General features: G+C 44.0%; 1 protein-coding gene across 2 annotated transcripts; it reads left to right on the top strand.

The window, feature by feature from the left end:
- On the top strand, window positions 1-12,752 carry LOC139918330 (cytohesin-1). 2 transcript variants are annotated; one of them, XM_071907652.2, is made up of 12 exons: window positions 1-138; window positions 4,569-4,651; window positions 7,545-7,609; window positions 7,851-7,917; window positions 8,171-8,289; window positions 8,744-8,937; window positions 9,188-9,336; window positions 9,545-9,656; window positions 10,509-10,585; window positions 10,706-10,777; window positions 11,419-11,573; window positions 11,712-12,752. In XM_071907652.2, the coding sequence occupies exons 1-12, from the start codon at window positions 111-113 to the stop codon at window positions 11,788-11,790; spliced, it is 1,200 nt and encodes a 399-aa protein (XP_071763753.1). In that variant the 5' UTR covers window positions 1-110; the 3' UTR covers window positions 11,791-12,752. The 2 variants fall into 2 exon arrangements, with proteins under 2 accessions (XP_071763753.1, XP_071763755.1); XM_071907654.2 differs by lacking the exon at window positions 1-138 and adding an exon at window positions 1,664-2,157 and having other exon boundaries at window positions 9,545-9,657; window positions 10,507-10,585.
- The last annotated feature ends 185 nt before the right edge of the window (window positions 12,753-12,937 follow it).

Genomic DNA, 12,937 nt, shown 5'->3' with positions numbered 1-12,937 from the left:
CAAACTGCCAGCCTAACTGACTGGAAAGCCTTATTTCTCGACCTTTAAGTTACTTATAAGTAAAAAGGTTAGGCTCATTCTGTTACTTGGTGTTACCCAACAATACAGACATGGTGCTGAAGTCGGAAGATGGAGTTGGTGAGTTGCCCGACCTAGTTTAACGTTAGTTAAGTAGCGACCTAGGCTAACCAGGTTAGCAAGGCTAATTTAGCCACTAACCTATCGAAGAAACTTAACTAGCATGCACGCCAGTTTTCTCATAATACCAGGTTTACTTTCATATGTTTTAGCATTTTATTTGTTGTCAACAGAACGAGAGCAACAAGTCTTCACCATTTTTGTTAATGCTCTTTGCCAGTCTTTCAGTGGTACAAGGGATCTATTCTTATTCGCATGGATTGAGGCCAGGTCATATTGGGGTTATGTGCTTACTGTGCAACAGTTCATAATGCATGTGCCTATAAATACCTTGAAAGCACCCATTGATTGGTTGGAAATGAAGGAATTGCTTTTAGAGACTTTTGTTCTTGGTCCACACTGGGCTGCGTGGCTCTCTTTACCCAACTGTCCAACTTGTGACAAAAGGGTAGTGTCAGTTCTAGGAGCTTGCTTAGAAATAGAGTGGAGAAACCACAAAAGGCCAGTATAGAGAGGGAGCATTTACCACAACTAACACAATATAATTAACTGGTATACCAGCCTTAATTAGATGGCAGTTCTGTCAAGGCAGCACATTCAGATAGAAGCAGTCACGTCCTGGGAGCCAGCTCCTCCACACCTGCACCAGCATTCTCCTCAGTTCCCTCATTTATCTCTCAGTCACATTAAGATATTTTCTTCTCTCTCTCTGGGCAAAACTTGTTCTCTCTGTCCTTTCTCTTGATTTGTTTTTGTCCCTACTGTTTATCGGACTTCTCAGCCCAAAGGCTGTGTGAATGCAGTCAGTCACCAGGGAGCTTACCATAACCACATGATTATATCATTCTGTTGAGCCTGTTATCCTGGGGCCAGTGAACATTTAAGTGGACAAATATTGTGTTGTGCACAGTTGCACACTGGGTGGCTGGACCCTAAAACTCTTTACAAATAGTTTATAGTCCTATCATGAACATAGGTCATTGCCTAGGGTCCTGAGTCAGCTGCCTGCGAGGTGGAAATAATAGGACCAATAGATCCGCTGACATGAGGGAGGTGGTGTTTGTGTGTGTGTGTGCTTGGTTGCTTTTGTTTGTTTGGAATGAACATGTGATGAGCAGAGAAGGAAAAATGAAGACACATTTAAGTCAGCCAAAACAGAGGGCTGTTGTTCAGTAGTTCGTCATTCATTGAATTTAGGCCTGCACTTGACTGCACTTGATTCTTGGTGGTGTTGACATCTGTGTCCCGGAGAGGTGAGTCAACCACACGTTCACCATTCGCACCCTCCGCTCAATTCTCTACCGCATACTGTTTTGGCCACACACACAACCTGTTTTCCTATTTCTCTCCCTCTCTCTCTCTCTCTCGGACACTCATGTCCACGTGGGGGAGCCTGTGTATGATGCTCAGTGAGTGAATGAGGGAGGAGTCAAGAGGGACAGAGGGAGGGGGGGGGGGGAGAGAGAGATGAGAGTTCAAGGGTTTTTCCCCCACACTCTTAGCAATCAGTCAGGCTGAGCACCTCTCTCCCCTCACACACACACAGCAACACACACTCGTCCGCTCTTGCAGGCCTACTCCCCTCCTTCTCTCTTTTCCTCCCTCTCCCCTCTGGCAGAGTGAGTGCTGGAGGATTAAGAGGCAGGGCGAGCCTGGAGGGCGACCAGCAGGGTGGTTGGGACTAAAGGACCACAGGATTGGGATTGGGATTGGGATTGGAGGGCAGTGCACAGATAGGACTGGATTACTGCTGTACTGTTGGAGGCGCTAGACTGGACCGTAAGAAACGGGCTGTTCGGTACTGGAATGGGTGTTCAAGTTAGATTTGTGGACCCTGGAACTGGAGCTAGGAATACAACTGGAGCTAGAACCCTGAATGCTCAATACTAGAGAACGGAGACGGGGTACTAGTTTAGACGTGGGGTCTGCTGCGAGTGGACGGGCTGCACTGGGAAGACTGGGACCACTGCAGATGGGACACTGGTGGTGTGGCCACTCTGCAGACAGAAGTTCTCACTGGTATGAACCTCAGGATAATGACGCAAATATGTAGGTGTACAGTGTGTCAGAACTTCTGCATTAGGGCCATATTGCAGAAACCTATTTGAGTGTGTGTGTTTGTGTGTATGTGTGTGTGAGCATGCGTCCGTGTGTCGTCATTTCTTCCTTTGAAACCTCATGACGCCCGGAAACTCAGCCAGAACATGTGGTAACTACTGATAGAATAATGTGGTTTTTGTTTGTGAGTGTCATTGTGTCATTATCGTCTCCAAAGGATGCAATGTGTTACGTAATGTTTATCAAGCTTAGAGAGGAGATGAGAGGGAGGGAGAGAGAGGAAGGATGGAGAGCAAAAGTTAAGGCCTAGATGTGTTTGTTGTCCAGACCAACTGGTCAACAGCAGCATTGCTGTGACGAGGTGTCCCATTACTTGCTAACAAAAACACACACACTCAGTGACCTCTAGACTATGCACTGCAGCTGGTAGACGAGCCAGAAGACGCATAAGTCACCAGTTATGTCAGAATGTGTGTGTTTCTGTGTCTGTGTGCTTGAAAGAGAGAGAGAGAGGGGGGGATATGATTATTTTATAAGCCAGCCTAAATCCATTGGCTCTAATATCCTCTCTTGATGAAATGCCATGGATAGGAAGTGTGTGTGTGTGCATGTTTCACTGTGTCACTGCTCACAATGGTGCGTTATTCTTGTCACCAGGTTTATAATAGGAGCTGCTCTGGCCTACTTAAACCTTTCTCTCTGGGCGGTGGGTATGTGTGTGTGATGAGTGAGAGTGTGTGTGGAGTATGGAAATGATATCAGTATTTGAGGCTGTGACAACTGTCGCACCACATTGGACTTGATGGATTTGCCTTGTGCTTAAGTCCTGAAAAAGTCTTGAAATGTCCTGAAAATTAGGATCTAAATTCAAAAGTCCTTGAACACTGTTGAAAATAGACTTAAATTCAAATCAGCTGCAGAACGCAGAACTATATTCCAATATAACTACACTTTTTTTCATTGTCACATTCATTTCAGTGGCGAAATTGGTCTAATATTTCAGTCTAAATGGCATTAAAATTACCTTTTAAAAGTCTTAGTTTTAGCTTGATGAAACTTGAACTTCTTTTTTTTAATCAGTTTGTTTCCTTCCATTGGACCGGAGGTTAAAACCTTGTTAACTTTGTGAAGATAGGAAAGTGAAATGATTACTTTACTGGAATCCCTCAGCATGTGCTCCTCTAATGAGGACTGAAATAGTCGGACACACAGCAGCACTGCAGCCTGATCTCTCTGTGACTCTTGTTGCTCGGCTCATTTGTGCCCTTTCCTCACCTTTGTCATTTGTTAGAATATTTGTGTGGCTTAGAAAATAGCCATAGCACAAGCTTTAGCACACAGTGGAGAGTAACAGCAAATACGAAAATGTGAAAATCTTTGCAAGGCAGACTCAAACACACAGCATCAAAAATACTTTATATGGGGCTAGGCCCGCCGTAATCTTTCTCTCTCTCTTCTTTTTTTTCTGCCTCTCAAGTTCTCTCTGTCAGTCACTGACTGGCATGTGGTTTCCCTCCTTCGCTTATCATTCTCCTGCAGATATTTTGGAGTAAATGTGTCTCTGTTCTATCTGAGTACACACTTGGTAGTATGTGGTTAAGGGTGTGAATGTGTGGAAGGGGAGGGCGGCATGCATGTTAGGGCCCAACAGATACAGTGGATATCAAAAGTCTACTGTACACACCCTTTTTCTAACTTTTATTGCCTTGAGGCCTGAAATTAAAATTCACTAAATCAGGAATTTTTTGCTTTGTTTTGGATATAGTGACCAGAAAAAGCAAGGTAAAAACAAAAGGCTACTCATTTTTGTGAAAGAAAAAATGGTTTTGACAGTCGCTCAAGGTTTTGGGTCTAAAGAAGGCTGAGATGAGATGTTTAGACTACACTGAGTGACAACATTTTTTAGTGCTCAAATGGCCTTCAAAGTAGCTCCTTGTTACAGTTACTATTTTTGTCAGACAAATCTTCTTTTTTAGAAGTAAAATGCAACTAAGTCTTAAATACTAGCATCATTCTTCGTCATTGTTGGCATTGGTATCAGGGCCAAAAGTCTTGATGTATCAGCTAGATTCTTAGTGGGTGTGTGTGTGTTTCTGAGGATAGGTGTGTGTGTGTGTGTGTGTGTGTGTGTTACAACTGTATAAGACAAAGGGGGTTGATTTCATCCTCCAGTTGGAGGTGTGTGTGTGTGTGTGTGTGTGTATGTGTGTGTGTGGGGGGGATGATTTGATGGATAAGGTTTTGTGTTGCCATAGTGACCCAGAGCACTGGGATTCTCAGGTCTCCTTCTCTTTGTGTGTGTGTGTGTGTGTGTGTGTGTCAGATGTCTGTATTTGGGTGTTAACTGTACCTCTCTCCTCCTTTCTCCTCAGTGCCTGATGACCTCAGCCCAGAAGAGAGGCAGGAGTTGGAGAGCATCCGCCGCAGGAAACAAGAGCTACTGCAGGACATTCAAGTAACAGACACACACACACGCACACACACACACACACACACACACACACACACACACACACACAACCAGTACCACGAAGAGAGGAGAGATTATTCCTCTCCTTCTTAAACTTAAACTTGTAATCAGGGATGGAATTTAATTCCCAAGCCCGCCTTTCAAGTCATTCCAGCCAAATTTAATTCAGCTGATTTTTCTTACGGTACGTTACTCAATGTTTGTCTGAGGCCCTGTGATGCAGTGCCCCCCCTCCTCCCTTCCACCTTAATTGCTTAATCAATCGGGTAAACCTTAAACTAAACATTCCTCTGCAATTAAGTCTCCTAACCTCTTTCCAAGTCAGGAAACTACTGAAGTACTGCTTAGACGAAATGCTTCCCTTTTTAAATCTTTGTATTTGAAGACCATCACCACTGAGTTCCTCCAAAATGCAGTCAGCATGATGTGCTCAGTGATGTGGAGGTCATCAACAAAAAATGTGAACCCAAATGCCTCCCTTGAGATTTTCACATCCATAGCTCTCTTCTTCGTATTATGAATATTTCATCATTTAAATCAGACTGGGGAATGACAAGAATGAAAAAATGTCTGCAATGTTTTGCTTTTGCATTTTCCCTCATGGTCTGCGAATGCACATTGCATTGTTGAGCTGGTAGCCCTTTCTTCTCTTTGTGTCCTTGGGTAGATTTCTGCCTCAATGTCTGGATCAGTATGCCTAGGGAGGTGTGTGTGTGTGTGTGTGTGTGTGTGTGTGTGTGGTTGGGGGGTAGGGGAGGTAGGCGTATGACCACCAGAGCGTTACTGTACACATTCGTGACAGATGATCCTCTTTGTGTAGAGGGGTGTGTGTGTGTGTGTGTGTGTGTGTGTGTGTGTGTGTGTGTGTGTGTGTGTGCATGTGGGGGGGATGCTAGACTTCATATAAGTGTCTGTCTGTCCTCTAGCCGTCTCTGCCTGGAGGGACAGGACAACCCCCTACCTCAGTTACCCCTACACCCCTAAATAAATGAACCAGGACTGGCTGTGCCAGAGACAACAAAGACCTTATACCCACCCAGCATGTAGCCTACTGTATGCCCTTGTGTCCAAATCAGCGTAAGAGAATGAATGGGAGTTTGTAGGACAAGTGTTTTTCTTTGTTCTGTAGGATCTTGCATGTGTTGGATTGTCATAGCGTTAGACTGATGAATGGGTTTGCTAATATATCAGGCCAATATTGGCCTTTCATTAAATATTGGATATCTTCATGTGGTCCAGCGTCAATAGGTTCCTCCCTGACAACAGCTACAGAAAAACACTCTGTAAAACAATTAAATGTTATTTTCTTTGCCCATTGTATTTATTCATTTAATTGTTCAATAAAAATAATTCTTCATTTAAAGATAGTTATCCATCCCAGAGTTTCCCCTACCATTGAATAGGTGCAGCAGGTCACCCTGCCTTAAGGAGCTGCTAACACTAAGAATTAGTGGAGAGTTTTAGTGTCCCATGATGGTCTAAATGCTGTTTCAGGGGCTTTTCCACCCTGACAAGAATACAATTCTGGGGGGAAACACTGAATACTTTAAGCATGAAAATGGAAGGATTTAAAAATAGATACAATTTTGGCATAAAATATTGGCTATCGGCAGCTTTGATACAAAACTATTGGTATCAGCCTTCAAAAGCCCATATTGGTCGAACCTTAAGGTGAGTCCTGAGCCAATGTACGTATTTCGAGAAACATGCCAGACAGACAGACAGACACCCACTCACCCTCTGGACAGTGATACTGTGTAAATAGATTGATGGAGTTTATTAGTGGGGTCGACTCTTGTTGCCCGCTTCTCTCCCCTAAGCCCCGCCCTGTCCTGCCCCGGGGGGCTGATGGGTAATGGGCCATGAAATATTCCAGTAATGGAGACAGAGGACCCTGTTAGTTTAGAGGGGGGCGTAGCCATGGAAACCTATTTGGAGGGGTCCAGACAACTGAAGTATTTACCTTAGGTGGCAGTCAAGCCTGCTTTGTACCAACTTTCTTTCTGGCTCGCTCACACACACACGCACAGAACGTTATACACATTTTCTTTAGATGATTATAGCACTAATCTGAGACAGGCCTGTCCAAAACCCGTCTACCTCTCTTTCATATTTATCTTAATACTTTGCCCTTCTTCTCTGCTGGGCTCAATATTTCTCCTGTGTTCAACACTATTTCCCCCCATAACCCCTCGTTCTGATCTCTTAAAAGCGGCTCCGCTAAGCCAATCAAAGTCTTTGATCTCAAGTATCCCCGTCTCCCTTCTAACGTGACACTTAGCGGACAGACTGGGGAGAATGTCGGGGGGGTAGGCTGATTTTAAATCTGGGTCAGAAGAGGGGGAGGAGGAGTGGGGAGGAAAGGAGGGGAAGGGTGGTCGGCTCTGACCCCAGAACAGGTGCTACAGCTCCCAGAGAGGATTTTCTGCAGAGTGCGGCTGTTCCAGATAACTCCTGCCGAGAGGAAGAATGAGTCGGTCTGAGAGAGAGTGAATCATGTCTGCATTTTGGGGTTTTAGTGGGTCAACTCTTAGCAGGATGTGTTTGTCTGGATGTTTTGGGCAGAAAGATGTATCTGGAACAGACAGACAGACAGACAGACACACACACACACACACACACACACACACACACACACACACAGTTTGTGTCGGCAAGATCAAAGCATCTCCAGGGGTTGAGGCAAGGGTCAGACATCATAGAGAAGCCTTAATGTCATTTGTGTGCGTGTGTGTGTCTGTGTTTGCTCAGCAGCTCAAAAGCTTCATCTCTCACATAAATTCTCAACCTTGTTTTTCCTTCCTCTCTCTCTCTCTACCTGTCCCATCCCTTTCTCCCTTTCTCCCACCATGCCTTCCTCTCCCCGCCTGCTTCTCAGAGGCTGAAGGATGAGATTGCAGAGGTGACCAATGAGATTGAAAACCTGGGCTTGACTGAAGAGAGGTAGAGTATTGTCCACTCAGCCTTTGTCTGATACTAAGAACAGAAGCTACTGCCTTGTGGGAGTGATGATGATTTTACTAGTGACAGTGTGTTTGTGGGGAAGGGAGGGGTCAGGGAGTCTGGGCCAGGAGTCGCCCTGAAGCTATAGAGTGTAAGAGGGTTTAATTGGCTGGATTGGCTGTTTATTAAGGTTGTTTTGTGTCTTAATAATAAAGACAGTGTTAATCTATTCTGTTTGAAGGAAAAGCATGCAGAGAAACAAACAGGTGGCCATGGGCCGCAAGAAGTTCAACATGGACCCCAAAAAGGTGAGAATAACACAACCTTCAGCTATTGCTTTAATGTAATAAATAGATGTAAGAATACGGTGAAACTGCCACCCAGGATTTAAGTTTGCTCGGGTTTTGAAGTGAAATAAACAAAGATACCTGCACACTGAATCAACGGTCTGTCAGTGGTTTCAACCAACCCCACGAAGACCATTATCTTCATCTGGTCTGAGTTTTGGATGCACTTCCTATACTGGGATGTGTTTTCTGATCAGTGTTTTCCATTACTCAGGGGATCAGATTTTTGATTGACAGCTCCCTGCTGAAGAACACCAGTGATGACATCGCCCAGTTCCTCTACAAGGGGGAGGGGCTTAATAAGACTGCTATTGGCGACTACCTGGGGGAGAGGTGAGCGATGCTGTCCAAATTTCTTACGACTGGTGCGTGCTCCTACTGTCTGTCTCAAGAGAAGAAATGGTGATAATGGACATAGTGAACCCATTCCAAAACAACAGTGGATAATCCTAATCCTTATGTTTCCTATCTGTGGACTTTTTCCAGAACTCTGTATTAGACTGTATGTGTTTGCATGTACGTACGCTCACGTGTTTGCACATGTGCAGCAGGGGGTAAAAAGTGGGTCATATCAATAGCTTATGAGCTTATGGTGAATTCGCATATTTAAACAATCACCTGTTCATCTGTTTTTATCCAATTAATCACATCCCATATATCTATTTTGGATTCATTTAGAGCTGTAGTCAGTTCTTGATCCTGACTCTCTGTTGACTCACCCTGTTGGCTCTGTTGACTCCCCCTGTGTGTGTGTGTGTGTGTGTGTGGGATCGCATGTGTTGTGCAGAGATGACTTCAACATCGAGGTCCTGCATGCCTTTGTGGAGCTACATGAGTTCACAGACCTGAACCTGGTCCAGGCGCTCAGACAGTTCCTCTGGAGCTTCAGGCTGCCTGGCGAGGCTCAGAAGATTGACCGCATGATGGAGGCCTTCGCCCAGCGATACTGTCACTGTAACCCTGGGGTGTTTCAGAGCACAGGTGTGTGTGTGTGTGTGTGAGAGAGAGAGACATCAGTGTCAAGCCAGCGAGAATAAAAAATAGGGTTTCCAGTCAAAATTTTCAAAGTTTTTTTGAGTAATACAAAGTACCAAAGTGAAAATACATGATTTATTTAAGCAGGAGTCAGTAGTAAATGAATATAAATCAACATTTTTGTGTGTGTGTGTGTATTCTAATGTACAGGTCCCATAAAAATACACACTCACACATCCTGTCTGTTGTTTTACAGACACCTGTTATGTGTTGTCGTTCGCCGTGATCATGCTGAACACCAGTCTACACAACCCCAACGTGAAGGACAAGCCCTCTGTTCAGAGATTCACCGCCATGAACAGAGGCATCAATGACGGAGGCGACCTGCCAGAGGAGCTGCTCAGGGTGACAAGATTTCATTTTCTTAAAGCTTCAAGTTCAGTTTCTCACGGTGGAATTCTCCTTTGGAATCGATTTATAGTTTAATGGACGCAACAGTCTCTCTAAGCACTTGCAAATACCCTGCCTATATTCTCTGCTTGGATGCCATCCAATAATCCATATTATAAAATTTCCAAATCCCCTCTCCCTTTTTATCCTGCCCTCTCTGCAGAACCTGTACGAGAGCATCAAGAACGAACCCTTCAAGATCCCAGAGGATGATGGGAATGACCTCACACACACCTTCTTCAACCCCGACAGAGAGGGCTGGCTACTCAAGCTAGGTATGTGGTTCCATTTGGTTTGAATATTCTTAAGTCCGTGTTTGTATTCAGCCAGTCTGGATCAATGGATCCTCTGTTGGCCCACCATGAGCTGGAAGGCCCTCTAGTGGATAGGAAGTGAAATTGAAATAGAATTGAAAAGTGAGGGGAATGAAGCTTTGTTGCTCCCTCATCTTGAAAATCAAACCACTAAAAATCTTGGACGACACTATTTCACCAACTTGTGTTCTGCTTTTGTGTTTCTATGCACATGTATCAGACTTCCAGTAGATTTGAGCCTACATGCGAGCCTAACTGCTGACTTCATTTTTTGACATTCTTCTTGTTTGTTTGTTTTCCATGGGTTTTGACTCCAGGAGGTATGTACTCTTAAAACTCCAACTCCCCAGCTTTAACACGCCGCTTTGCTTCTCAGCCCGCCCCCGCCCCGCCCCGCCCTGCCCCGCCTTACTCCCAATGGCTGTGTGCATTAGCCTCTGTCTACCTTGCATCACAATTTCATCTGCAAGAATGAAATTGGGAATTCATTTTTGTATCTGATGGCGTTTTACCCTGCACTGAATGCTGTTAAGCCCCTTGCACCCTGATGTGAAAAGGCCAGTAAAGTGGTTTCACATCGGCTTCTAATTGTTGACCCAACTAAGTTTTTAACCTGTATCACCCAATGAGCCTCTCTACTCTACTGCAATCAATAAGCTGTCTTTTTACTTGTCGTTTTATGCCATCAGTGTGCTTCAAAGTGTTACTGTCATAATATCAAGTCTCCTAACAGGAATACTCCCAGCTCTAACTACTGTGCTTCTCTGATAGCTTCCCCTGTGAGCTCTTCACTGACCTGTAATCTCTCCTCAGGTGGACGAGTTAAGACCTGGAAGAGGCGCTGGTTTATTCTCACAGATAACTGCCTCTACTACTTTGAATACACCACTGTGAGTAATTGCTATTTTGACTGCATGGCTTAAGTAAGGGTGAAGATATAGTAGTTATCCTCACACCACACACACACTATAATTCCTTTTCTCTCTCTCTCTCTCTCCTGCGCCCACAAGGATAAGGAACCCAGAGGGATTATTCCTCTGGAAAATCTGAGTATCAGAGAAGTGGACGACTCCAAGAAACCGGTAAACTCCTGGTCTCTCTTCTCTTGCTGCCACATGTGTTATTGACCTCTTCTGCTGTTTTTCTCTTTCTCTCTCAAGCTTCGTTTCCATCCAAATATCTTTACACAAATTGTGATGGATCAAATTAGAAAAGTGTGATGGAAATGGCAAAAAAATCTCCAGAGAATTTTTATGCTCACTTGGAAGAGGAAAAGATTTTGGTCAATTAAGAAATTATGCAATGGAAACGTATTTGTTTTCATAAATAATGTAGTGATGTCTGTAAAATATCTGGACATCATGTTCTCCCAGGAATGTACATACATGCTGTTGCTCCCATGTATAAGGTGCCCATTGTGGTTGAATGTCCATTAGTAGGTGCAATAGAATATCGCCAAGTGCATTTTGTCTTCAGATAGCATGAAATATGTCTGACATTAGCTGACATGAAAGAACAATAGCAACTTTCCCCACTGCTAATCAATTCTTTGAAGACTTTCATGGATATGCTTTTTTTATATTGCGTCTACCTTCAGGAAGCCTATTTTCCTCCAACCTAATTAAACACATCTAATTCGTATTTTTACATACATAGCTATTGATAAAGCTCTTATGTCTCTCCCACAACCTTGACTGATGCATCTTGTTCTGCTCGCTCCCAGAACTGTTTTGAGCTCTTCATCCCAGACCACAAGGATCAGGTGATCAAGGCCTGCAAGACGGAGGCAGACGGCCGTGTTGTTGAGGGAAACCACACTTTCTACAGAATCTCCGCCCCGACCACAGAAGAAAAGGACGAGTGGATCAGCAGCATCAAGTGAGTCACAGTTATTGTGCATATTCATGAAATCTCTCCCCTGCACCTGATCAGTATGGCACTGGCCTGGAAGTACTTTACTCTGAAGACAGGCTCTCGGTTGCTCACCCGTCTGGTCTCTGTTTCTCCCACCTACAGAGCTGCTATAAGCAAAGACCCTTTCTATGAGATGCTGGCTGCCCGGAAAAAGAAGGTCTCCTCTCTGAAGGGGCTGTAGAGGAGGCTCAGGATTCAGCGTTGAAACAGCAAGCACCGGCTGAACTTATCAACACAGCGAACTGGACATGGACCTGCACTGTGAGGACCTGTACAACTGGACCTAGAGGTGGAGTGTGAATACTGATGGCTCCACTGAGGCTCCTTCTATAGGGGTAATGTTTGGACCTGGCATAGAGGATTCAGCTCTCTAAGAGGCTCTTCCTTTGTGCTGTTGGACCCTCACGCCTTGAACTCGCAAACCTACAGTGCTCGCATCTCTTTTCTCACAGGTTTGACCTGAAATGTTTCAGTAATGGACCTATTTTATTTTATTTTCTCAAACATCCCTCTCTGAGAGTACTCTCATGATGCTGTGCCCCTCTAGTTCGCTACAACAAAACATTAGCACTCCGGCTCTTCTTAAAATCTGTTGTAGTGGCTACTGAAATGTGTCTGATTGACCTATGAGCCATTTCATGCAGACTGAATGTTTAGTCTGCTTTTGTTACACTGTGCTGTTACAGCTGCCCACAATTTTCTTTGGAGAGAAGTGGGAGGAAAAGAGCAGGAGATAGATTACTTTTGTAAAAATAGCTACATATACATTTCATTTTATCAACATTTGATAAAACCTTTCTATACCTGCTGCAAGACGTGCAATGCATTAGAATAGGAGGAAATGCTGGACATTTGATACCCCATAAAGCACCACATCATACAGTATGTAGTGTGATTCAAATACATTTCAAGATATCCTAAAATTCTGATGCTTTCAGTTAGTTTACAAGCGGTCTCATTATTTGGATCATGTGGAGTTCAGTGTTTAATTTCAGTTGCTTTTTTTTTTTCTAAGCCTATGTTTTCTTACTGCTATTTTGTTCTGTCAAAGCTCTGTTTATGGAAATGAAGGTAATGCATAGTTTAAATATTTATTCATCCAGATTTCTTGTAATTTATTGTTTTCGGTTTTGTCTCATTAAAAGTGTGCAAAAAAAATTGAAAGACTGGTATGTTGTTCATTTGACTTCATGTCATGAAAGGTAATGTCCCGAAGCTCTTTTGAGAAGGTGAAGCAGCACCAGGCTGGTTTTTGGGGGCTTAGGTCTACAGGCTGCACCTTTCAGAAGTCCAGCTGGAAATTCTGATATGAAAGCGCTGCATAAGGA

This window comes from Centroberyx gerrardi, chromosome 20 (assembly GCF_048128805.1).
Source record: "Centroberyx gerrardi isolate f3 chromosome 20, fCenGer3.hap1.cur.20231027, whole genome shotgun sequence".
NCBI lineage: Eukaryota > Metazoa > Chordata > Actinopteri > Beryciformes > Berycidae > Centroberyx > Centroberyx gerrardi.
Note: the sequence above shows the minus strand (reverse complement) of the source record. Positions and strands in the feature narration are given on the sequence as shown.

Coding starts and splice junctions, on each gene's coding strand:
- LOC139918330 (XM_071907652.2), top strand. CDS start 111: ATGGTGCTGAAGTCGGAAGATGGAGTTG. Junction 7,610..7,850: donor CTGGGCTTGACTGAAGAGAG/GTAGAGTATTGT, acceptor TTCTGTTTGAAG/GAAAAGCATGCAGAGAAACA. Junction 11,574..11,711: donor GAGTGGATCAGCAGCATCAA/GTGAGTCACAGT, acceptor TCCCACCTACAG/AGCTGCTATAAGCAAAGACC.